This window comes from Lissotriton helveticus, chromosome 4_1 (genome assembly GCF_964261635.1).
Source record: "Lissotriton helveticus chromosome 4_1, aLisHel1.1, whole genome shotgun sequence".
NCBI classification, from domain to species: domain Eukaryota; kingdom Metazoa; phylum Chordata; class Amphibia; order Caudata; family Salamandridae; genus Lissotriton; species Lissotriton helveticus.
The window spans coordinates 1,633,127,194-1,633,152,476 of record NC_136063.1 but is presented as its reverse complement, the minus strand read 5'-3'; the positions used below and the strand labels follow the sequence as shown (position 1 = coordinate 1,633,152,476).

Sequence of the window (25,283 nt, the reverse complement as noted above, 5' to 3'; positions counted from 1 at the left end):
AAGTAGTACTTTCCTGCTGAGCCCCAAAGAAAAGAGAAATTACCTAGACAAGATGGTTATATTTTATTTAGTTTTTTTTCAATTCTGAATTACAGTATTTACACAGGTGTTAAGAGAAATCTAGTACTTCTGATATATATTGCTGCTATGTTGGTATATTAAGTAAAACATAACGCAAAACCTTTTACATAGCTAATTTTTAGAAAACGAATCAGTGAATAATTGAGATGAAAGTAAAAATTAGTGTTGAAGTATGTATCCATGTAGGATACCATGCATAGCAAATAATAATTCAACTATTTTCCGTTTCAACAATGTTACTTTTTTACCTCTTCATTTGAGGATCATAGAGATGTACTGCTAGACTAGCTGGTGTACTTATTTCTTTAAATGTACATTTTTGACAGGGAGGAAGCCTTACTGGATTACCGCTGGTAATTGACAATTATGTTCCTCCTTTGGAAGGGTTACCTATGTTCATCCTACGTTTGGCCACAGAGGTGAGTTAAGACATCTTCAGTACCTGGTAAAAAATGGTTTACATTTTCTTTGCAAGTCAAGTATATTTTTTGTATATCTTTGGGTCTAAAAAAAACTTAGCTCTTATGCTTCTACTGGTGTCTTTTTTCTACGTTTTAGGTCTCGGCTTTAAACGGCTTCAGCTGTCAGAAGGCAGACATATTGTCTCCAATACATAACATATGCTTAGAGTGGGCTTTGGGTTAGTTCATTGCTCATCATTGGATGTCTGGTGTCTGTCTCAGTTGTCTGCTCTTGATTTGATGGTTTCCCTCCCTATTTCTTCTGTTTGTCCTGCCCAGTCGGATTTTAGTCTGGATGAGTTTTATCTCCTCACTACATCCTTCACAGATTTTAATTTTTTTGTGTTCTACTCTCCATGAGAGTAGGTGTGTTTGCCTGCTCTCTACTCCTTCTCCTTTTTGTGACCTTACTCGACCCTCGCAAAACACGCTAGCAAAGCTGATGCCACCGTTTTTTAAAACAGAGACCTGTTGGCTTTGCCAATACTTGTTTTTAACTAAAGTTTTGTCATGTCCTGTGCGCATTTGTGCCAGTAATAGGTGTCAGCGGATACATTGTGATGAAAAAAAAATCTGAAAGGTTTTCAAAACGTGCTCTAGCTAATGTGTGATTTGTGTGTTGAGTTTTTAACATGCCAAAGGTGTGTGGGCTAAAATGAAGACTTCAGCATACTTTTATGAGGTTTCACATATGTTACGTGTGCTTTCTTTCATTAATGATGTGCCTCTAAAGATGTTAACTATTATTTTTCGGTGGTTTGAGATAACATTGCATTTTTTGTTTACTACCTTTTTTTTTTACTTAGAGTTTTTTCAGAGCACCTTGAAATGTATGTTTTGTCTTGTTCAGTGGATTAAAAGAGCATCTAAACTATAATGCTGTAATGGCATTCATTAAGGTATGGGTACTCTACAGCCACCGCTCCAAGCCGGCACGCAGGTTTCATGTTATCACGCTTTTAGCAACTTTCTTATTACCATGTTTGCATTAACAGCTGCTTTGTCAATGTTCATACAGTGATTAAAAATTAATTCTCTTTCAGGTAAACTGGGATGATGAAAAAGAGTGTTTTGAAAGTTTGAGTAAAGAATGTGCAATGTTCTACTCCATTCGAAAACAGTATATTTTGGAGGAAAATGCCTCACCCGTGCTGCAGGTACTGGAGAAATTAAAACTTGATTGAGCATGCTTGCTTAAAAATCGTACAGGCTTTCTTCTTGCGAAATATTTTAAATATGCTGCCATTATGAGCTTCGTGCTGCTCCGTTTTTGCTTCACAGCCAAAGGCTGTGCAGGCAGTTCACTCATGAAATATGGCAGTACTTTAGTGGTGTGGCAAGCAATAACGACTATTCTTGCAACATGGCTGTGTCTATAAACTGTACACCATCCCCTGGGACCAGTAACCTCCTGCTCGACTAGTATTCACCTCTGTTGCAGAGGTGCATATTAAAGTGTGAAAAACACGTTGACGAAGCCTATAAGTTTGGCGTCTGAATAGTGAATGCAAAAAGAAACGCTAACCGTTCAGGCACACACAGAGCAAGCTCATAGCCAACGCACATGCTTGCATACAAACAGGGAACTATACACAAACGTTAGCACTTAAAAGGCATCAATTCAGGTTGACCAGTTGTCCTAAATAAAACTATGAAGCTTGGAGTATACAGTGCAATGACTCCTCACCACACAGGAAATGGGGTCTAGACGTGCTTTGCTAGCAGATTGGGCATCATGTGAGTGTTACTTTACCTTTCTTCGAGATGCAGCTTCGTCTTCGTTGTTGCATTCATGCCTGTTATCAGGCCAGTTTGCAATGCATGATACTTTTTAGGGCTCGGGCCTACGTCACCACGAAGTGGGGGCGGAGTTTCCGAGCTCTTATGTATTAGAAAAAAAAAGAATTCTGAAAGGGGTCCGGGCTGCCACATTCCAGAAAGCGCGCGTTTTTTTCGTGTGGTATTTTGCCATGTGCATTGTAATTGGTCCAGGCAAGGCTGTGTTTAAGTAAGGCAGCACGCCATAGGACTTAGGAATTTGTCAATGTCCACTTCCTGCATAAAGTGTTCGGACACGCGCACAAGAATACATAAATCCTCAATTACCAGCTGTCCGAGGTGCCGGTAATTGAAGGCAGATGGTGCTGGGAGCGTGTGCACGGCTGTGTTTTTTTTCCCTTCAGCTCTGTGTGCGCGCATGAACAGCCGGCCAGCAATGTAGAGAATCACATGCATCAGATCTCGTTTTTTTAAACAATTGCGATCGCGAAAGTGATCACTTTCTGTGCTGCTTGTTTAAACAATTGCGATCGCAAAAGTGATGCTTTCTGTGCTGCTTGTTTAAACAATTGCGATCGCGAAAGTGATGCTTTCTGTGCTGCTTGTTTTTCGTATGTAATCTTGTTCTTCTACGAACTCGATGGTAGCGGAGTATCCCATCCTCACCCTCTAGGTCACTTCATTAATTTTCCACGAGTCCGCCGTGTCTGGTGGCGAGTGCAGATTGGTAGTGCAGAGTGCAGAGTGGTAGTGCAGAGTGGTAGTGCAGAGTGGTAGTGCAGAGTGGTAGTGCAGAGTGGTAGTGCAGTTTGGTAGTGCAGAGTGCAGAGTGGTAGTGCAGAGTGGTAGTGCAGAGTGGTAGTGCAGAGTGGTAGTGCAGAGTGGTAGTGCAGAGTGGTAGTGCAGATTGGTAGTGCAGAGTGGTAGTGCAGAGTGGTAGTGCAGAGTGCAGAGTGGTAGTGCAGAGTGCAGAGTGGTAGTGCAGAGTGGTAGTGCAGAGTGGTAGTGCAGAGTGCAGAGTGCAGAGTGGTAGTGCAGAGTGCAGAGTGGTAGTGCAGAGTGGTAGTGCAGAGTGCAGAGTGGTAGTGCAGAGTGGTAGTGCAGAGTGCAGAGTGGTAGTGCAGAGTGCAGAGTGGTAGTGCAGAGTGCAGAGTGGTAGTGCAGAGTGCAGAGTGGTAGTGAAGAGTGAGAGTGCAGTTTGAGAGTGCGAGTGGTAGTGCAGAGTGAGAGTGCAGATTGGTAGTGCAGAGTGCAGAGTGGTAGTGCAGAGTGGTAGTGCAGAGTGCAGAGTGGTAGTGCAGAGTGCAGAGTGGTAGTGCAGAGTGCAGAGTGGTAGTGCAGAGTGGTAGTGCAGAGTGCAGAGTGGTAGTGCAGAGTGCAGAGTGGTAGTGCAGAGTGCAGAGTGGTAGTTCAGAGTGCAGAGTGGTAGTGCAGAGTGCAGAGTGGTAGTGCAGAGTGCAGAGTGGTAGTGCAGAGTGCAGAGTGGTAGTGCAGAGTGCAGAGTGGTAGTGCAGAGTGCAGAGTGGTAGTGCAGAGTGCAGAGTGGTAGTGCAGAGTGCAGAGTGGTAGTGCAGAGTGCAGAGTGGTAGTGCAGAGTGCAGAGTGGTAGTGCAGAGTGCAGAGTGGTAGTGCAGAGTGCAGAGTGAGAGTGCAGAGTGAGAGTGCGAGTGGTACTGCAGAGTGGTAGTGCAGAGTGAGAGTGCAGAGTGCAGAGTGGTATTGCAGAGTGCAGAGTGGTAGTGCAGAGTGGTAGTGCAGAGTGGTAGTGCAGAGTGCAGGTTGGTAGTGCAGAGTGGTAGTGCAGAGTGCAGAGTGGTAGTGCAGAGTGCAGAGTGGTAGTGCAGAGTGGTAGTGCAGAGTGCAGAGTGGTAGTGCAGAGTGCAGAGTGGTAGTGCAGAGTGCAGAGTGGTAGTGCAGAGTGCAGAGTGGTAGTGCAGAGTGCAGAGTGGTAGTGCAGAGTGCAGAGTGGTAGTGCAGAGTGCAGAGTGGTAGTGCAGAGTGGTAGTGCAGAGTGCAGAGTGGTAGTGCAGAGTGGTAGTGCAGAGTGGTAGTGCAGAGTGCAGAGTGGTAGTGCAGAGTGGTAGTGCAGAGTGGTAGTGCAGAGTGGTAGTGCAGAGTGCAGAGTGGTAGTGCAGAGTGGTAGTGCAGAGTGCAGAGTGGTAGTGCAGAGTGCAGAGTGGTAGTGCAGAGTGCAGAGTGCAGAGTGAGAGTGGTAGTGCAGAGTGCAGATTGGTAGTGCAAAGTGCAGAGTGGTAGTGCAGAGTGGTAGTGCAAAGTGCAGAGTGGTAGTGCAGAGTGGTAGTGCAGAGTGCAGAGTGGTAGTGCAGAGTGCAGAGTGGTAGTGCAGAGTGGTAGTGCAGAGTGCAGATTGGTAGTGCAGAGCGCAGAGTGGTAGTGCAGAGCGCAGAGTGGTAGTGCAGAGCGCAGAGTGGTAGTGCAGAGCGCAGAGTGGTAGTGCAGAGCGAGAGTGCAAAGTGCAGAGTGCAGATTGAGAGTGCGAGTGGTAGTGCAGAGTGCAGATTGGTAGTGCAGAGTGCAGATTGGTAGTGCAGAGTGCAGAGTGGTAGTGCAGAGTGGTAGTGCAGAGTGCAGAGTGGTAGTGCAGAGTGCAGAGTGGTAGTGCAGAGTGCAGAGTGGTAGTGCAGAGTGCAGAGTGGTAGTGCAGAGTGCAGAGTGGTAGTGCAGAGTGCAGAGTGGTAGTGCAGAGTGCAGAGTGGTAGTGCAGAGTGCAGAGTGGTAGTGCAGAGTGGTAGTGCAGAGTGGTAGTGCAGAGTGGTAGTGCAGAGTGCAGATTGGTAGTGCAGAGTGCAGATTGAGAGTGCAGAGTGCAGAATGGTAGTGCAGAGTGGTAGTGCAGAGTGCCTAAAACACATTGCCATTTACAATGCCATTATCTCTAACTTAAAACAAACCCGAGCCCTAATGCATTCCTAATGCTTGTTATAACTTAGGCAGAGAAAATGTGGGAATCTCAAGCATTATAAAAACAAATATACATAAAAGTATGCCTTGTAAATTTGGTCCCAGTATGCTCCTTGATGGCTTGTATAGACATGATATTAGGTGGTGCCCTCCCCCCTTGATATATAATGCGCGTATCACTGCGTGAGTAGGAGGTTCATTATCTGTCATGCCCTACTTTGATCAAAATGTCGCCATCAGTTGTACATACAGGAAAAATTGGCCTAGTGGAATGTCATGCTCTTTGTGTAGTTAGTCAACCGGGAGAAGCTGGGTGTCGTCAAAGAGTCTACCTACAGAGTCCGGGGAACCGTTGTGCCATTCTGCCAGTTAGTCTGCTGTGAAGGGCTCCAAGGGTCCCGGAAGGCCATGGAGAGGAATTGCAGGGACGTACGGAAGTATTTGTTTGGTCAAGTGGGAAATCCTGGTCAGACACTTCCTAGCGACCCAGGCATGGATGGACCAGGATAGACGTGTTTCATGGTAGGGTGTAGGAGCTGGTGTAATGTGTTTGGGAAGGGGGCCTTCCCCTGTGCTTGTTTTGTACAGGTGTGTGCCTGCCAGCCATTGGGACACCTATTGGAGTTGCGCTGCGAGGTGGTATAATTTGAAGGATGGGGCTCCTAGTTCTCCCTGAACCAGCAGCAGCTGGATCTTGTTGAGGGCCACTCGTCACCTACCATCTTCCCTTAGCAGGTCCCCCAGCAGCTGGTCCACGTCTCAAAAGAATTGTTGGCAGGGGATTACCGGTACATTAACAAAGTAATATAATAGCTGGGGAAGTATTATAATTTTGGAAAGGGCAACTTTGGCAAAAGTGTATTTGGGACTTAATGGCTGTGAAAGCACGTTGTAGGCTGCATTCGAACAGATCATATTGAGAGTGGTATAATCAGACCCCCAGGTAGTGCACCGCCGCCTAGATATCTCTTGTGGCAGCCCGGTGCAGTGGAATGGGAGGAAGCATGGTTTCCTCCAGTTTACTTGGAGGTTACTGAGATTGAAGTCACATCTGCTGCCGCATTGCAGCGGTATAATAGTACGTTGTCCGCATAGAGAGACACTGCGTGTATGCCCCATTGCCTACCCTCTAAGCGAAGTTGTGCGCTAGTGGCTATATTTCAGTGGCAAAAAGGATTGGGGAGAGGGGGCAGCCCAGGCAGTTCCCTCGACCAATTGGGAAGGGGAGGTAAGATTAAACAGCAAGAAGTCAGGTTAGTGTATAGAAGTTTTGTGGATGCTAAGAGGCGTATGCCCAACCATGCCATTCGTAGGACGTCGAAAAGGTAATCCCAGCACAGGGATTCGGAGACCTTCTTGAGGCCCAATTTGAGGCAGGCCATGTGGGTAGTGCAGTGATGCTAGGTCCATGACATGAAAGAGGTGTGTTACCATAATGAGGCTTTATTAAAGTATTGGTTTAACTTAAAATGTGCCTATTCAAATTCATTCAGCACATTCCTTGGCAAGAAATTTGATTTGCCAGACTACTTAAACAACACTTCTATTGAACCTCTCGTACAAGACTTTAAGATGGCATCTCCATTAGAGCATATCTCTCACAACACTTGAAGCAAATACTGAGAAAAGGAATCATCTATCCATTTTGCAAAAGAGACCTTAAATTCCAACTACACCATAAACTTGCTATTTCGTTGGAGACCAGAATCCAATATCTACTTAATTTGATTATTTGAAGTAGGAGAGGTCGTGCAATTCTGAAGACGCAAGGAAAAATGCCACTGGCAGATTTTGCAAATACAAAAATGAGAAATTAGCTCGCATTACCAGCTGCTGTCCAGTCTAATTTGAACGCAAAATGTGTCTAGCACCAGTTTTTTGATAACTGAATACACAAACATTCAAAGCTGCAATTTCTTCTGATTTTAATAGTACAGAAGGCATTCTAATAAGCAGCTTTGTGAAATTTATGGTCACAGTATTTAAAAAGATGGATAATCTGTATTAAATAGACATTTATTTTTAAACTTTGGTGTGAGATAGAAAATAGACATCAGTTATCTATTGTAGGTGAAGTGGATATTCTTTTGGGAATGCAGATGCCTTTACCATGCTGAACTTTTTCTCAGCTTATCATCATATAGGACTGCATCACAAGTCAAGGGATCCGACTACCTTCTTCACTATAGAAGTATTGTTCAGTTTCTGCGTGGTGCCATTTGGCCCTTGGTTACTACAGCAGATTTTAGAGAATGTTACACAAGCTTTTAAGAGATTTACTCGGTGTCCTAGTTTTGAGAATTACATTTTGGTAGCAGGAAATGCTAAACAATTGCATGAAATTGGGTTGAAAAGAGTTTTGGAGATTTTAAGGGAGAAATGTTTGACAGTTCAGAGTGGACTCAGTAATATTTTTTTAAAATACATTTGATTACATTTTCATGAGTGTCAACGCATTATCAATAAAGTTGCAGCTTGTGCAGCATAATCACAACAGGTAATAGCCCCCCCCCCCGACGATCGACACCTCTAGTCAAGGATGCCCTGTACTTCAGATTTTACATGGTAAGAAGAAAAGGAGTGGGTTTACAAATATATTTGTAGTCCTGTCTTTCTCCAAATAACCTTTAGTCATTGTTGTGGATTTGGCCATTGCACAATCTTAGCACTGGCAATCTTGGCGGGCATACCAATTCTCCTAGCTCATTCTCCATATACAACAGCACTGGGTGCCACTTTTTTATAAGGTTGTCTCTGTTCTTGTCCATATGGGCAAATAGTTTTTCCAAGTCCATGGTTTCTCAAATGTGCCAACACCATGTGGGCAGGTTGGCTATCAGCAAAAGTTTTTTGTTTATTTAAAAAAAAAATGTTTTTTATTATTTTATCTTGTACCCAAAAAGCAAATAAATGACATTACAATACATCCCCCTCAACAAAAAGCACATTCAAAACATGACAAAAAATAAAAATGAAAAACCCAATTGCAGAAATTTCCCATATCTCCTACAGACGATCAGCTGATGCCGAAGTGAAAATTAAAACAATAAAAAGAAAAGAACACATCTTCACACTTATCCTAGTCGTGAGTTACATAATCGATTTGGAATAATGCAGTGTCACCTAATCAACATGCCAGCCACCCCCCCTGCCCTTCCGTCATTATCCTCCCAATCCCTAGAGTGCGTCCTTCTACTCAGCATCAGCTGTTCTATTCAATAGAAATACACGTAGCGGCTCCCAAATGCCTCTTGGTCTCAAAGTTGTTGGTAATTCTTCCGCATAAGTTTCCAGATTGTCTTTACAGTAAATCAAGTCTTTTAACTAATGTTCTACTTTTGGACTATGCTGTCCCCCCCACTCAACCGCCACCCTTCGCGCAGCCATCAATAAGGCCAATATTACAAATCTCCCATTCACTCCCCTGATGTGTGGCACACAGCAAAGTAGGTAAACAAGCGGAGTGCAATGGAGCTCCACAGCTACCATAGTCGTTAAGTTTCTCACCACTACTTCCCAGAACTCATACACCTTTCTACAAACCCAAGCTAGGTGTAAGAAATCCGCACTACCCAGTCCACAGCACGCACAACAATCAGATTCACGCAGTCCAAAACTGTGCAACCGTACAGGTGTGTAATATGCCTGATGTATATATTTAAAATGTATGATGTGTAGATTGCCATTCATACTAAGTGTCCCTGTCAATTCACATACATGCTTCCAATCCTTTTCCATAATCGGCTCGGGTAGACACGCATTCCATCTCACCCAGCTTCTGTCTGGTTCGTGTATACACTCATCCTTAATAATTTTTTATCATCTGGAAATCAATTTTTTGTTGGTGGGAGTGGTAAGGGCAAACTGTAGTGATAACAGTGTGGGAGGTTCCAGAGGGTAAGTATATATAGTGCACCTTGGTCACGTGTCGTAATCTATGCGTCGCAGACCTGAACAGCAATGTCTGATTGCTAATGTATAGGATAGCGTCCGGTGTAATAAATGACCTGTCCAGATATATTTCTTGCATTCGTTGAAAGCTTGCCTCATGGATTAAACGCATCAACTGCGCTTCGTGAGTTACTGACCTCGCAGTGTGGTGCTCTATGTACATGGCTGGTGCATATAGCGGTAACTTTTGCGCCAAGCGCCCTATTGCCTGCCAGGCGGCGATGGTTGCATCTACTGCATTTATTTCAGTTCTCGGGGTTCCGCGCGTCCGGTGAGTAATCATGCTGTGCAATGGAAGCGGAGAAACATCACCTTCTTCCACTGCGACATGTGGAGTATATGCTTGTGGTCTCAACCAATAATATACGTATTGAACCTGCGCTCTCAGATAGTAAGGGTAAAAGTCCGGTGCTCCAAACCCTCCTCTGTCATACCCCATGGTGTGAGTCGACCATTTCACATGAGCTTTTTTGCCACCCCAGACTAGCCGCAATAAAACCCGTCGGATATTATGAAAAAACCCCATTGCGAGTGCCACCGAGATGTTAATAAGCAGGTACAGAAACCGTGGTAAGACCACCATTTTAATTAGTGCAATGCGATCCGCCAGCAACAACGGTAATGAAACCCACCCGTCCACCTGCTGTTCCAGCCTGGTGTATGCTCTCCCATAGTTTTCATGTATCACCGTGTTTGGATCTCTACGGACCCACACTCCAAGATATTTTACCAGATCCGTAGACCATACCAGTGGGTACTCCACGTCTGGCTGTACAGTGGACTCCGTCAGCGGAATAATAATAGATTTGTCCCAATTGACAAAGAGAACCGATAGGCGACCGAATCTAACATACTCCCGGAGTAGCTGCGCCAGGTATCGGGAGGGTTCGCGATCGAAAAGCACCATATCATCCGCATATAGTGAAATAGCTACTAACTGATAGTTACAATGTAGTGCCGTCTCCCTATGCCTCTGCCGAACAACACACGCCAATGGCTCCAATATAAGTGCAAAGAGCAGTGGGGATAGTGGGCACCCCTGCCGCGTGCCCCTCTCTATGTTGGAAGGTCCGGACGCCAATCCCCCAACCCGCACTCTAGCCGATGGTTCCACATAGAGCACCGCTATCCATTGTATAAATAAGGGTGGGAATCCCATCCGCCGCAGAATAAAAAGCATATAGTTACATTCCACCGAATCAAACGCTTTCGCAGCATCCAGTAGTACAGCCGCAGCTGACATGCTCGGCTCAAGTATGTGGAACATGGAGAAAATAGTCAGAAGATTATGCAATGTGGATCTCTCAGGTATAAAACCCAATTGATCAGGCAGCACCAGGCACGACATCAGGGGCTGCAGCCTAGTCGCTAAAATTTTGCCCAATATCTTCGCATCTGTATTGATCAGCGACAGAGGGCAGTAAGAGTCGTATCTGTCCGGCGGCTTCTCTTTTTTGAGCAGAGTAATTATCAGTTCTTGTCGCTATGTCTGTGGTAATTTCCCGGCCTCCTGTGCCTCAGCGTACATCTCTAATAAGTATGGAGCGAGTAGGTCTGCATACCTCTTATAGAATTCCACCGTAAGGACGTCTGGCCTAGGTGCTTTGCAGTTAGATAGCGCCGAGATCGCTACCTTGACATCCCGCTCATCTATAGGTACACAGAAATACTCCCTGTGTGTGTCTGAGAGCCAGACACACGCCACATTTTCTAGATATTCGTCCATCTAAGCCTCCATCGCCACCCTTCCCCCTGAAGGTGTATAAATCCGTATAGAATCCTCTGAATTGTTCTGTGATGGCAAGTGGGTGATAATGCCCCCCCCCCACATGTGCGCTGTGATCATATCTATGCGCGGCTGCTCCATGTGATCCTTAATCTTATTCTCCAGTGTGCGCCCCGGCCTTCCTCCCTCCCCATACTGTCGGGCCATGTGTCTGCGTGACAAACACTTTATTTCAGTTTCAGCCAGTGCGTCGTAGTCTTTAACCAGCTCATGTATGCGGGCCAACGTGTCTGCCGTAGATTCGCTGCATATTTACGCTCCAACTCGGGTAGGGCATTCTCAGTGTTTTGTAACTGCGTCCTTATGTCCCTCAGTATACCCGCTGCAGTGCCAATACACACCCACTGATTGTTACCTTGAAAGCCTCCCACAGCGTTGAGGCCTCGTATACTGTGCCCTTATTAATTACAAAGTATTGTTCAATGGCCTCCCTTACTGTGTTCTCATAGATCGGGTCGAGCAGTGCCTCCTGCACCCAGTTCATGGCCTGTGTCCCTTCTTTCACCAGGGGGTTCCTCACTCGCCACACATCACTCAAACCAAATTCCTCCATGGCGCAGGCGATATTTCTGGCTACTGGGAGTTTGATGGGTCATTGGATTAGACTTATCCAGATCAGGATTTAAATATGTATTTAAGGTCCCCCGCCCCCATAATAAGGTGGCCAGGCTCTCAATGTACCATACAGCCTAGAAAAACAAACTGGGTCATCCATAATGGGTCCGTACGTGTTCATTATAGTAACCAACGATCCCCCTAGCTTACCTTGTACCATCGCACACCTACCCTCTTCATCTACATACGTACGGACTGGCTAAAATGCTACTCCTCTATTAACCAAAATCATCGTGCCTCTTGCATATGATGAAAATGAGGCTGCCAGCTTAAAGCCCGCCCATCTCCCCGCAATACCCCGTTCAGTGCCTATTTAAATCGGCTAACACTTGTCTTACTTTTTTAGGTGAGTTAAAGCCTCTCACATTCCAGGTCAACATACAAAATGTATCACCCATCGCCACTCTGATCAGCACCTATCCAGCCCATCATTGCCTCGAACGGCTGTGGAGGGGTGTCGCCAATAACGCATCTAGGTAATCCATCATATTTCACATATCTCACTCCAATCGACTTTAGTGTAACATGTGCAAAAATAAAAGAAAAAATACAGCCACACAACACATACCCCTTATTACCCTCCCTCCTCCCCTGCCCACTCCAACCTCCCAATTAGGTCAAGATCGAAACCTACCCCCCACCCGCACATCACTCCCATTAGCCAGGGGGAGAGGATCGGCAATGAATACTCACACCAAGGTGTGGTTGCCAGATGAGGACCAGGTGGTTCACCTGTGCGCAAAAACAACAATAAAAAATTGTGACCAGTGTCTGACACTCTGATCTGCGCCAAATGACTATAACCCCATGAAACGTTTAACACATGTTTAGGGAAGCATCTCCAGTTCACCACACACAACACATAACAACAGATCAGCATTTGTTCATTCCCATTACTATATGAAGTAAAAGGAAAGGCCCGCCCATGTTCATCAAATGGAATACAATATCATCAAGCTCAGTCCGCATCCTCCAACCCCGATGTTGTTGCTGTGCTCTCTGCCCCACCCTGCTGAGATCTAGATTTATGAATGTGCTTTGTGAATTTCAGGGCCGACTTTGAGTCAGTAAAGAAGTGCGCTTGCCCATCATGCGTTATTTTCAATTTTGCCGGGTACAGCATAGCGTAGGGCACCGAGGCGGCCTGCAATAATTTTTTCACTGGTACAAACTCTCTCCTAGCCGCCTACACCACTGGGGTGTAGTCCGGGAAAAAGGACAGTGTGTCTCCCTTATAAGTAACCGGGGCCCTAGCCCTAGCCTCCCTCAGGATAGCGTCCCTGTCAGCATAGTTCAGGAGGCGTGCAATTATCGGGCGAGGTGGGGCACCCGGTTTAGGTCTGGGTCCCATAGAGCGGTGTGCCCTCTTCACTATCATCACTGTAGACAACACTTGACCAAACAGATCGCGCAACATCCCATCTATGAAAGTCTCCATTATGGAAATGGCAGTGGACTCCGGCAGGCCAATAATGCGAAGGTTGTTGCGTCTAGAGCACGCTTCCAAGTCCTCATTCTTTGCCCGTATAATTTCCAGGACCTTCTCCATCTGCAAGATTTGGATCTGAGATTCGGCTTGTGAATCCTGCGTGTCAGATACTCTATTTTCCAAAACGTCAAGCCTGTGCTCATGTTTATCTACCTTCTTCTTGACGACGTCCAGTCCAGTCACCAGAGCATCTATTTTGCTATCGATCGACTTCATGCCGACGCGTAGTTCCAACAGGATGGTTCTAGTGTCATCCTCCATGTCGTCCGTCGTTCCCGAAGCACCTTGTGATCCGGCCTGATCACCCATCACTTCATTGGCACGTGTGTTGCGTTTGTTCTCGAATTCCAGCTTGGGCTGCTTAGGGTCAGACTTTCCCATATTGGTGATGTCAGCAGATTGCTGTGCGTTATCCAGCTTCGCCACTTTGCTCGCACCCAGTATCTGTAGCCCCCTCTGCCGTGAGGCCTACCCAGTGCACACCCACTCAGCTGTCTTATAGCTGGCACAATCCGAGGAAAATAGCCAGTGTCAGAACTCATGAACTGCTATCTGTCGTTCACTTCGTCTCGTGTGTGCCAACCAAAGCCTGAAGTATCGCAGTCGGTCAGAGCGAGTGAAAGCCAGTAATCAGGCACTCAGCCACAGCGTCAAGCAGGCCAGTGTCCACTACAGTATGTCCCTACGAGCATTATGCATGGGCCTAGTCTTCTTCACCATGTGTTGCACACCACTCAGCCCAATGGATGAGCCTGCTGGAGACTTACAGGTGTATCAGGACTCTACATACACACAGGGCTTCGCCGCAACCTTCCCCTTGGCAGGCTGGGAACCCCCGCAGCGCCCCGTGCCCACCGGCCCGGGCAAACAGGCCAGCTGGTTCACTGGAGCGCCCCGGACAGCGCTCCCCCACCACAGAGCTTCAGGCCCGCGTACCCATAGTGTGCGCCTTAGGAGTGTCGCGCCTCTGCACCCCAGAGAGCCGGACAGCCCCGACCCCGCCAGATACCACCAAGCAGAAGTACTGGGGCAACCAGACAGGGCTGCACCGCCCAGCCAACACCAGGTCCAGCCTGCGCCCCACACCCCACTTACTGTGCCTCCATTCAGTCACCGATATCACCAGGGTCCCCCATGAGCCTGTCCGCCGTTCCTGGGCTAGTTCCTCAGCGGCTTCGGGTCCAAGTAGTTCCTTCCTCCTCAATCACCACTGTTGTCTCGCGTGACGCAGTTTTGATTCACCGGCAACCGCTCTCCGCCGCTCCCAGGCCCTGTGATGTCAGCCGGTCTCCCATCCCAGGATCAACTTTGCCCGGATGCAGTCACCGCCGCCTGCATCAGGTCTAGCGCTTGAAGGGCCCATCTGGCGTTCCCTAGTCGGGCTTGTACACCATGCTGCAGCGGCCTCAGGCACACCCGTCTCACTCGTACCCAGTCACCGCCGCAGCCGCGTTGGATGTGGCAGCGATGGACATGGGTCCGCTGTCTGCAGCTCTCCGTCCTTGCCGCCGCATCCAGATCTCCGCTCCGGCAGTAGACTTTACACAGGCTCAATCACCGCCCTCTCCGGCTATCAGCACACTCCTCGGCGGCCTAGATGCGGGCGGGCGCCATTTTACCTCTGGCCGCGTCGATGGAAAATCGTCTGCTTTCAATCAGTTCCACGATGGCCACAGGAGTGAAATCTTCCCTGCTCACGCACGCAGTTCATAGCCTCCATCCCATGCGGTCCAAGTAGCGCACAGATGATTTTGACGGATGGTATTAGACGGATTGTGGATCTAGCTTGCGGAGCTCCCTCAAGAGGCAGCTATTCCGCCTCGCGCCGAAGTCACGCCCCCGGCTATCAGCAAAAGTTGCTAAGCCAATTGCTAATTAGGTAGGATTCCTTCTCCCAGTCTGTTGGGTGCAACCCCAGTACTGTCACTACTGGTTTAGCTGGTATTGGAATAGCTGTTGTTTCCTTTATAGCTGCCGGAGATTCCTTCAAAAAACCCTGCATCTTGGAGCAACTCCACCAGACATCCAGCAGGGGTACCTTCCAGACCACATCCCCTCCAATTTTCATTTGTGGTGTTGCATGGGAGCATTTTCTGTAACTTGTCGGGCAAGTTACCAACCTTTATTGCCAACTTCCTGTGACTCGCAGCTAGATTGTATCTATATAGATCTCTCCAAAGCATCTCCCAGCCTCTAATAGGGACGTAACTCCGCAATGTATTGGACCATCTGTACGTGTCCTATGTTGGTGAAGGGATTAAGTATTTGTAGATACCCAATATCCATCCCTTGGTTCTGTGATATGTAGTAAGGAGCTTGCCTCTTGTGTGAAAGGTTGTTTTGCAGCCTAATTATTTGTAGCTGTAGGACCTAGCGGTGTGTCAGTTGATATCCTAATCTTTCTTGTTTCTGGGGATTGTATGATTTTTTACAGTCCATGAAGGTTCTAATATCTCCATTTAAGAAAATGTCTGCTATCATTTGACCGTCACTTGCTATCAACTGTGGATGGAAGTTAAGTTCTAGTGCTGGTGGGAAGTCTTGGTTATCAAGAATTGGGATTAAGGGGGATGCAAATATTGTGATGGAATATTTGAGGGCAATTGTATCCCATTCCATAAGCAGTGTCCTGGTGATCTGAGTGCTGTATGATTTTTCAGTCTGTTTCCGAGGCTTCCATATTATGTTCCATAATTTATTCAATTGTACCAAATTTTAATCAAATCCTATTTTTTATGTCATTTTATGGCTCTGTGCAGAATAAAGAAATGTACAAATATCTATATTATGTCCCACAGGAATCTCCAAATGAGGGAACCAGTGTTTACAGGACCATTCCCCTATTGTCTGTTGTGTTGCTCTATAATAGTTCTAGATATGGAGAAAACCCAGACCCCCCTTTCCTCTTGGTGCAAGTAGTTTTTTCCCAGATAGGTTCTGGGCTTTAGCATGCCAGAACAATTTAAACATATATGTTTCTAGGTCATCTATTGAGGATTTGGCTATATGCAAGGACCGTGTCTGGAAGTCATATAGCAGCCTGAAGATAAGGTTCATTTTCACTGCTGCGCTGTGACCCAGCCATGAGCTATATTGCTGAACCCATTAATCTTAATCAGATTTAATCTCTTTCTGTAACTGGGAAATATTTGCCTAGCACCACCCAGAGAGGACTTGAGTGGTATTTTATTGCATTCAGGATTTCTGTCTCGTGCTTGGGAGCTTTCAGATCCTGAAGCTAGGATGCTGTTATGCTAGAGAGAATCAGATTCTGCAGGTTGTGTTGTATAGTCTGAGGTATGATTTCCTCTGGTGTGTGGAATTGACTTTAGTAATGTTTGAATAGATTAGCTTTCTTTTTTTGGTCATAAGCAATATTGCCATGTGGGATTCGTAAACCCAACGTGCTGTCTTTGTTTTGTCTAGCTTTAAGTTTATTTGCTAATATTTGATGTGCCTTGTTGCCTTCATCATAAATCCTACTTTTGAGCAATAGCAACATCCTTTCTGCCTTGCTCATCTGGAGGGTTGCAGTTGACCTCTTATATTAGGGAGTATTTTGAGTTCTGCTTTAGGTCCAGATTTTTTTAAGCTTAACCTCTGCTTGTTTTAGCTTATATTTCAGTTTATCTTTACTAGTGATCTTTCTTGCTTGACCTTAGCGATCATCTTTCATCTATGAACAGCTTGAACGCCATCCCAGTAAGTACCCAGTGATGTGTCTGTCATTTGGTTAGTGGTCATGTTGTCATCTATCTATGGCTGAGGTTAGTTCTTCTCTGTTCGCCAAGTCTTGCAATAGGTATTTCCCAAGTCTCCAGCATCTTTCTCTCCATTGGTGGGGTTCCGGGTGTTTCGTTAACCAAATGTGGGCATCATGGTCTGAGACCACTATGAACCCAATCCCTGAACCTGTCACTGAGAACATTGCTGGGCTTGAGATAGAATCATGTTGATTCTTAAATAGAATCTGGGTAATTTAGTCAAATGTGTAATTCTTATCTTGTGATGCATTGCCTCCTTGCATCGACTAGCCCCAATCCTCTAAATGGGCCCTGTGTATCTTTTCACATTTCTCTGGTAGTGGCCAAGTTGCCTGTTAATCTATCTAGATTGGACTGTATTGAGGCCACATTGAGTATTGTCAGTCCTTCTTTAAATCTGAAGGTCTTTTCCAGAAATCTATCTTGGGCGTGGTTTGGTGCATATAGTGACGCAATTTTAAAGATTTCTCCTTTCAAGGTTTCTTGTATCTATACATAACTCTCTTCTTTATCTATGAGGGTGTCTGTGATCATCATGGTAAAGTTTGTTGCTAATAATTTGGTGGTGCCACTGGTTTTGTTGTGTGCATTGGAATGGTATTGTCGCGTGTAATATTTAGAAAGAAATCGGTACGAATCGCCCAGCATCAAGTGAGTTTCTTGAAGCATCACAACTTCTGCTTTGTTATATGAGAAAAGTGTGGGGTTTCTTTATTTTGGAAGGGGGATTAAGCCCCATGACATTCAATGAAAGAACCTTGAATTTGCCAGGTTTGAGTCAAGTGGTGTTCAAAGGTACTGATTAATATGTGTTGTTCATGCAGCCAAGTATTCCCCTCTCCCCACCAACCACCTCCACCCCCAAATTTCTTCATGACGTTTAAAACACATATTTGCAATTCTTCCTAGAATGTGGGAGATAGCGATAGAATGTGGAGTCCCCACACAGGTTTCAACAATGCAGTAAACATTACCTGTGCTGAAAATTCAGTTGATGTGGTGTATTACTTCCTCCCGGCCAAGAGATATACAAGCCCCGCTCCGCACATATCTCGCCAGGCTCGTAAGTAGTCAATGACTAAATTGGATTGATAAGAATACAATGCGAACATTGGACTTTTATGTGAGGTCTTGTCCTGTCTCCTGTATGCTGCACTAACATATGTACCCTGAAAGACAAAATAGGATTGCCACTGCAACCACTGTTACACATGTTGTAAGCTTACCTATATGTATAAGGTATGCTATGTGCATCATAAATGACTTCCTAACTTTGTAAAAATGGAAATAAAGGTTTGAGAACAAAAACAATGTAGTAAACAAAACAACTAACCAGAAAAAGAAACATTGGGGCTCACTGAGTTGATTATTGCTGGTCCCAGTAGTATAAGTAAAGTTTAGTGTTCCACATGGGAGACGGGACATCGTTATCAAGTTCTTTTCTTGTGTAGCATGTTGTCCTGATGCATCTTACCAGGCATCATTGGGCTTCTGACAGTGGGCTGTTACAGAATTTCAAATAATTTCAAATTTTCCTTCAATGTCATATCAGTTGGTCTCTAGTGATTCCAAGTGATTGGTGAGGAGAAGGTCCCTTGGCTCCGTTCACTGCATCTGTCTCCTGTATGCACTTTGAGTTCCGAGAGTTTGGCCCCAAAATGTTAAGCCCTTCAGTTACTGTTTTTGCGTTGAGTGTTTTAGTTTCCCCCTCCGCTGTAAAAGCCATGATCTCTCTCAATCCTTTTGATCCCAGCTGTGGTATCTGGGAGAACAGGGCTTGCATGTAGAAAGTAATGTCTGTTCCTTCTGCTTCCTCTGAAATATTTTGAACACATATGTTGTCGCTATGCGACCTGTTGTCCAAGTCTTTGCATTTTAGTTATAGGGAGTCAACATGGTTTTCCAGATTCTGAAGTTTGTCTGCTTGAACTTATTTCTCCTGTGTTTTCTCATTCATGACATTATCAGTGTCCAACACTCTTTCTCGAAGTTTGTCAGTGTCCTTGTGAATAGATGAAATAGTCTCATATAGATTTTTGTCAACAGTTGTGGCTCAGTTTTCAAGATGGATTTCAATTTGTTCTATTCACTTTTTGTGAAGCCTTTGTGTCTAATTTTAGTTTGATTTAGTGGGAGCTGCTCTACCTCATCTTGAGACCGGGTGAATGAGTCCAATCTTTGTCCCTGTGTTTTTTTAGATTTACACAGTATTCAAATGGTGGTCGCACTGGGAGTCAAGGAGCACCTCCAACGTATTCTATGGAAACTCTGTTTGCAGCACTTTCCCATGCAGCCACTAAAGTCATACAATGTGGGGGCACCAGATCCTTTTATGACCAGGATTTGTCATCAACACCATCTTTTTTAACATATTATTTCACCCATTAGTAGTGTTAAATCTGTGGGGAGACACTTATCTGGGCCCCCAAGGCAAGATGTGCTGTCCATCTGCTCTTCTCTTGCTTCCTTTGTGGGGAAAAGGGTCCCGCAACCTAGGGGTCTGGGTGCCAGCAAGGTGCCCCAAATTGTTAGGTTGGTGGACACCTCCACCCAGGTCAGAAACTGGTCAAGGGACCCACTGCCCCTGTCCCCTCCAAGCCAGAAATATTGACACTGGGGCGGTTTCACTCACCTGGATCATCGGGGAGCAAAAGTACATTTTGTTTTAGGACATAATCAGTGCGGCGTCTTGCGTATAAAAGCTTTGGCTTTCTTACCACATGCCTAGCATTGGGCTTTATAGTCTAACAACCCCTACTGTAGCGTGAGGGCTTTGACAGTGGCAGAGGCACCAGGGATTACACATCAGTATCTGCGGGGACAGGTCTGTTGCCTCCCGTCATGGTGGACCGGCTTCCGTGCCTCTTCCGGGGAGGCAGCCACACTTTGCATGTATAGTTAGTTTTCATCGAGGGGAGCGCTTCTCTATAAATATCTCTGAGGTTGGTCTTCACTCTCTGCCTCCTCTGGAAGTCCTTGAGGAATTGGCTTTGGTCTTGGTTGGGCCTTTCTGTTATCAGCTAATGAATATTCGAGTGCCGCCATCTTGTTAGTGTTTCCCTCTGATCAAGTCTCCACAGCCTCTTCTACAAATGTCGTCGCTCAGTGCCAAAGTGATTGCAAGTTGTTTAAAAAAAACACTGTGTGATATATATTGGTTATCTGTTTTTTCATATCTCCTCTGAAACGGATTTAACTAGGCAGGTGGTAGAGTAGTGAGCAGCTCCTGTTCGCCATCTTAGCTCACTAATCACACCCCGACACTGTACTCATTTTAATGTTTTCTAGAGGTGTGAGCCCTACAAATGGTCTAGTAAGGACCATTCTGAACACACCTTGCCTGAAGGATAGAGATCACATTTTGTCGTTTATAGGTTTAATATAACTTTATTCAAAGTTTAGTGAGAGCAAGGTAAACAAATGGTTAGAATAAGGAAGAACATGAATAAAGAGGCAACATTTATTTGGGCCAGCAGGTACGAATTTGAGTTTAATGCAGTGAAGGATGATCTGAGCAAAAGTCCTTTGTTAGGAAGATTTGATAATCTGAGGGAAATGGGTGGTTACGATTTAAGCCAATTAGATCAGTTGGGGTTGGGGGCTCTGCTTGTGCAAAAATAAAAGGAAGAACAGGAGGGTTGGTGTGGTCCTTCAAGGTTAGTGAAGAGTCCTAAATTGAAGGACGGCATTATTGAGACACAATAGGGAGTGAGGAAATTTAGGAGGTTTCTATGGGGCAATGAATTTGTGGTACTGACCGACCACAAATAATTTACAGACAACGTGAAGGAGAAAAGGATTGACACACTTGTGGTGGTAATTTGAAAATGGTTACAGGAATTGCAAGAATGCACATTTATGTTGAAATATATTTTCAAACCTGAAAACAGTCTTTTTAAGTTATCATAGGAGGAAAGGTAGAGAGTGAGTAGAAGTAGTGTGTGAGTGTGTTCAGTTAAAGTGCATTGACAAACTAAGCATTAGGAAGTAAGAGAGAATAGAAGCTATCGAACAGGATACATAATTGAAGATGGTAAAACAGTGACCAGGGTGTAGCGAGCCTTTTAATATCGAAAGTAATCTAAAAAGTTTTTTTTAAGGTGATGTGTCGTTAACTAGTGAGGGTTGGCCTACAGGTAAGATAGCTTTTCTATCAAATACAGTAGTGGAATCACTAAGTCAAGAAGCACACAAATGTCATTGGCGGACTTTGCCTCTTACCTTGCTTGTCAGAGCAGCACTGTATAAGATGCTGGCTCTCCCGGGTTTCTTATACGTCCTACAAAATACCCACCATAGGGTCCCCGATGCTTATTTCATCAGCGTGGAGTGCAAGGTTCGAACTCTTTTATGTTATGGGAAATGCCCACGCATAGCGGCAGACAAACTGACCAGAGTGTGGTATGATGGGTGGATTGTGTTACAAGACCTGAAACACTACTACTGGACCTCCCATTTTGCGGTGGTCAATCAGTGGGTCTTTGCCCCACAGTCTGAGCCAGCACGGACAGATGGGTAATGGCTAGGGGTGGATACTAGCGTGCACAATATTCTAGCCCCAAAAGACAGCACCTTACCGGCCCCACTGCACACACAGTGGCACTTTGGCCACACCGCAGTGGGAATCCGAACAGCTCGATATATTGAGCCGATTCCCGGACTTTGACAAGTGGTACCTAATTGGTATTTCCTCAGTGGGGGACCTATGGAAATGAAATGCTATGGAATCATTTGCGATCTTCATAAAGAATACCAGTTGGCCGAGTCAGAGACATTACGTTATCTCCAAATCGACATGCAATCACCACTGTTGTCGCTAGTAGGGAGGCATTACCTGAAGCCTCCCTGCTAGAGGATAGACTTCTGCCGGACCCCCTAACACATAAAGCGATCTCGCTCACCTACCGTAAACTAGTAAACAACAAGCCCGACCCACTGATACGTCTTCGACAGCTGTGGGAAACAGACCTGGGATATTTAGAGGACGATGATTGGTAAGAAACCATTTCCTCCCCTCAGGAGGTTGCCATCCCAATGCGTTTATGACTCATTCAGCTGAAAATTCTACACAGAACATATTTAGCAGCACACATACTGGTCAGGATGGGTAGTCGCTCGGATCCTCGCTGTCTCAGAGGATGCATAGCCGAGGGTACCTTCATTCATATAATCTGGGAGTGCCCAAAGCTTCAGCCTTATTGGGGGAAAATTGTCTCTACACTGGTGAGGGTGTGTGGGAAGGCCATTGTTCACTCCCCACGACTGTGTTTACTAAACGTGTGGGATGCCATGGACCTGACTCGTACAGAGGGCACATGGGTGTTCCTGGGGTTTGTCCTTGCTAAACGGAACATAGCTCAGGGGTGGGGATCTGGAGATCCATCTAAATATTCAAAGTGAGCTTATGATATGGACAATGCCATGATCGCGGAGAAGGAAGTGTTTAAGCATAGAGGTTGTCCCTCAAAATGGACAGTGATATATGTATCTTTTCTTCGATTGAATTGCGGGGAAATGTCTTAGATGGAGATTCTCTCACTGTCTCATGTCATAGTAAGATGTGCCCTCGTTTGTAAACGTGCTCATGTATCATTCTTTTTGCCTGCTATTGCTATGTGGCTATGTGATCTATCACTATACCATCACAATTGTTTAATAAAACAATTTAATTTAAAAAAAGCACACCAATGGCATTTAGGAATAACCAATATGCAATTTTAATCCACTTCTAATGTTTGTTTTTGTATCAAGTCTGTTTTATTTTTAGAACAAATCCCGGACAGGGGCACATATACACATCGTTAAGCCTACAACCTCTAACCGAGGCCGGCCGTGGAGAAATAGCGATAAGGCCATATATCAGGCATGTAAGAACAAGTTAACACAGCGCCGTGCCTACAACCCCATGGGGGCCGGCCGCGTGGCTTAGGATCCGCTGCTAGAACAGTTCAGCTCACAGAGAGCCCCAGCGCCGGGTCAGTGGAGATAAGTGGACAGGCAACAAGTCCAACACTTATGGACGACCCAACAGGGGTCTACAAACACTTAAGATATCTAGAGGGAAAGGAAAGAGAGAAAGACGAACAGATAATGGAGCAGAAGACAAGAGATAGGAGGGGCATCGCGCAAGCAGGATGTGTGTGCTGTTTAATGGGAGAGGGGTGGCGTCAGGTAGCTAGAGTCAGCCTCAGAAGCTTCCACGGCATATAGGATGCCTATGGGAGTAGTCTGGTGGGATCTGTGGGAACTACAGCGTCTTCAAAGAGATGTAAAGTTCGAAGTCTAGTGGGAATGTTTCTTGCATGTTCTATTGAGCAAAGGTAGCGCCCCAAGAGCCTCCAGACTGCCCCGAAACGAGTGTCGCGCATTTGTAGTCGCGCTGTGAGGAGCTCCATAGCTATGACGTGCCAAAGCCGCAGAAACCAGGAGGCTATGGGGGGTGCTTCGGTCTTTTTCCAGTACAGGGCTATGAGCTGCTTAGCCGCTCCCAGCATTTGTAGTGTCACAACCCAGTCGCTACGGGTAAGGGTCTTGAGGTCTAGGGGCCTAACACCCAGCAGAATCGTACCTATGGCTTCAGGCAAGGGGAATCCCAGCACCCCCCTAATGTGGCTAAGGACCTCCTTCCAGAAGACCGTTAAGAGCGGGCACGCCCACCATATGTGAACAAAATCCCCCGTTGCAGTCCGACATCTCCAGCACAGCGGTGAAACAGAGGGGAACATCTTGTGGAGCCGCAAAGGAGTGTAGTACCATTGAGTCAGAAGCTTGTAGGCATTTTCCCTCTGCGGGATACTCCGATACACCTTGGGGAAGTCCCTCCACACTGCGTCCCACTGTGAGGGCTCAATGCCCGTTTCAACCGCTAGCTGCCATTGGCGCTGGTACGGATGGGTGTGTACAAGTGACGGATGTTGCAGAATGTGATAGATCTGGGTGACCAGCCGTTTTAAACCCCCAAGGGAACGCGCCAGCTTTTCAAAGGGGGTGAAGGCCCTCGTGGCCGCTTGGTGCATGCCTCCATCAGAAACCCAATGTCGCAGTTGAGCATATTGCAGCCGTGCCGTTGGCTGCAAGTGGAACTCCTCCCGGCATTGGTCAAACGATTTAAGTGTGCCCCCGTCAAAGAGGTCGCAGATCACCCTACAGTCTCCTTGCACCCATTTCTCAAACGCCCGAGATTGATGAGCCGGCGGGAAGTGCGGGATCGCCGCTATGGGAGTATGTGGAGACGGAAACGTAGTAAGCCCCTTGGACACTGCAACGGCGTCCCAGATGTCCAACACCGTTTTCGTGGGCACCGCAAGGTATGCACTCCTAGAGCGAGCCGCCCGATGGAGCCACGGCAGATCCCAAATGGAGTGCCCCGCCACCGCCCTGTCCATATGTAGCCATCCTTTTTCACTCTCTCGCACTCCCCACTCTATCACAAAGCGGAGGTGTGCAGCCCAATAGTAGTGTACTAGATTGGGACAGGCTAGACCACCCCTGTCACGCGGAGCCATAAGGATCTTTTGTGAAAAACGTGATCGCTTGCCACCCCATATAAAGGACGTGAGGTCGCGTTGCAGGCTTCGTAAGCAGTGGAGCGGGATTGGAGTAGGGAGGCATTGAATAACGTAGTGAATTTTAGGGAGAATCGACATCTTGACAGCGTTGAGTCGGCCTAACCACAACAACATCAGGGGCTTCCAAGACCTCTTTTCGGCAGTCTCGCCAGTTCACAGATGTCCAGTCATCCAGGGAGGGGGTCAAGGTGAGGCCCAGATATCGGATATGGCGCTCAGGCCACTGGTAGGGCACGGCCCCCTTCAGAGAGGGGATCTCCTCTGCCGGGATAGTGAGGTTAAGAGCCCAGGACTTATCATGGTTGATCTTAAGGCCGGAGGCCCTATCAAAAAGGCAAAGCACCCTATGAACAGCCGGCAGAGATTTCCGCGGACGCGTAAGAATCAGATCATCCGCGAACAATGCCACCTTATTGTCCCGACCACCATGAGCTATCCCGTGGATGCCTGAGTCACGCCGTATCAACTCTGGGAGCGGTTCCACTGCGAGGGCAAATAAAAGGGGCGAGAGGGGGTACCCCTGCCGAGTGCCCCTATGGACTGTTAGCTGGGGCGTTAAGCCTCCGTTGATCCGAATTCTAGCTTGGGGCCCTATATATGGAGCCATGACCCTTGCGACCATCTTCGGGCCCAATCCGAGTTTGCAGAGTACCAGTCCACCCGGTCAAACGCCTTCTCCGCGTCTAGGGAGAGAAGGCAAACCGGGATTTTCCAATGATGCACCTTCCCTACAAGATGCGCAATTTTACGTACATTGTCTGCTCCCTGACGGTCACGAATAAATCCGGTCTGATCAGGGTCCACAAGCCACTGCATATACGGACCTAAGCGTTTAGCGAGGAGTTTAGTATATATTTTAAGATCCGT

The 25,283-nt window shown here is 46.4% G+C and overlaps 1 protein-coding gene across 1 annotated transcript in view; it reads left to right on the top strand.

Moving 5' to 3' along the window:
• Window positions 1–25,283, top strand: part of MLH1 (mutL homolog 1) — a 440,315-nt gene that overhangs the window by 399,926 nt on the left and 15,106 nt on the right. Inside the window, exons 17-18 of the mRNA XM_078685874.1 lie at window positions 408–500; window positions 1,586–1,699. Coding sequence (XP_078542000.1) covers window positions 408–500; window positions 1,586–1,699 — 207 coding nt within the window. The remainder of the gene's footprint in view (window positions 1–407; window positions 501–1,585; window positions 1,700–25,283) is intronic.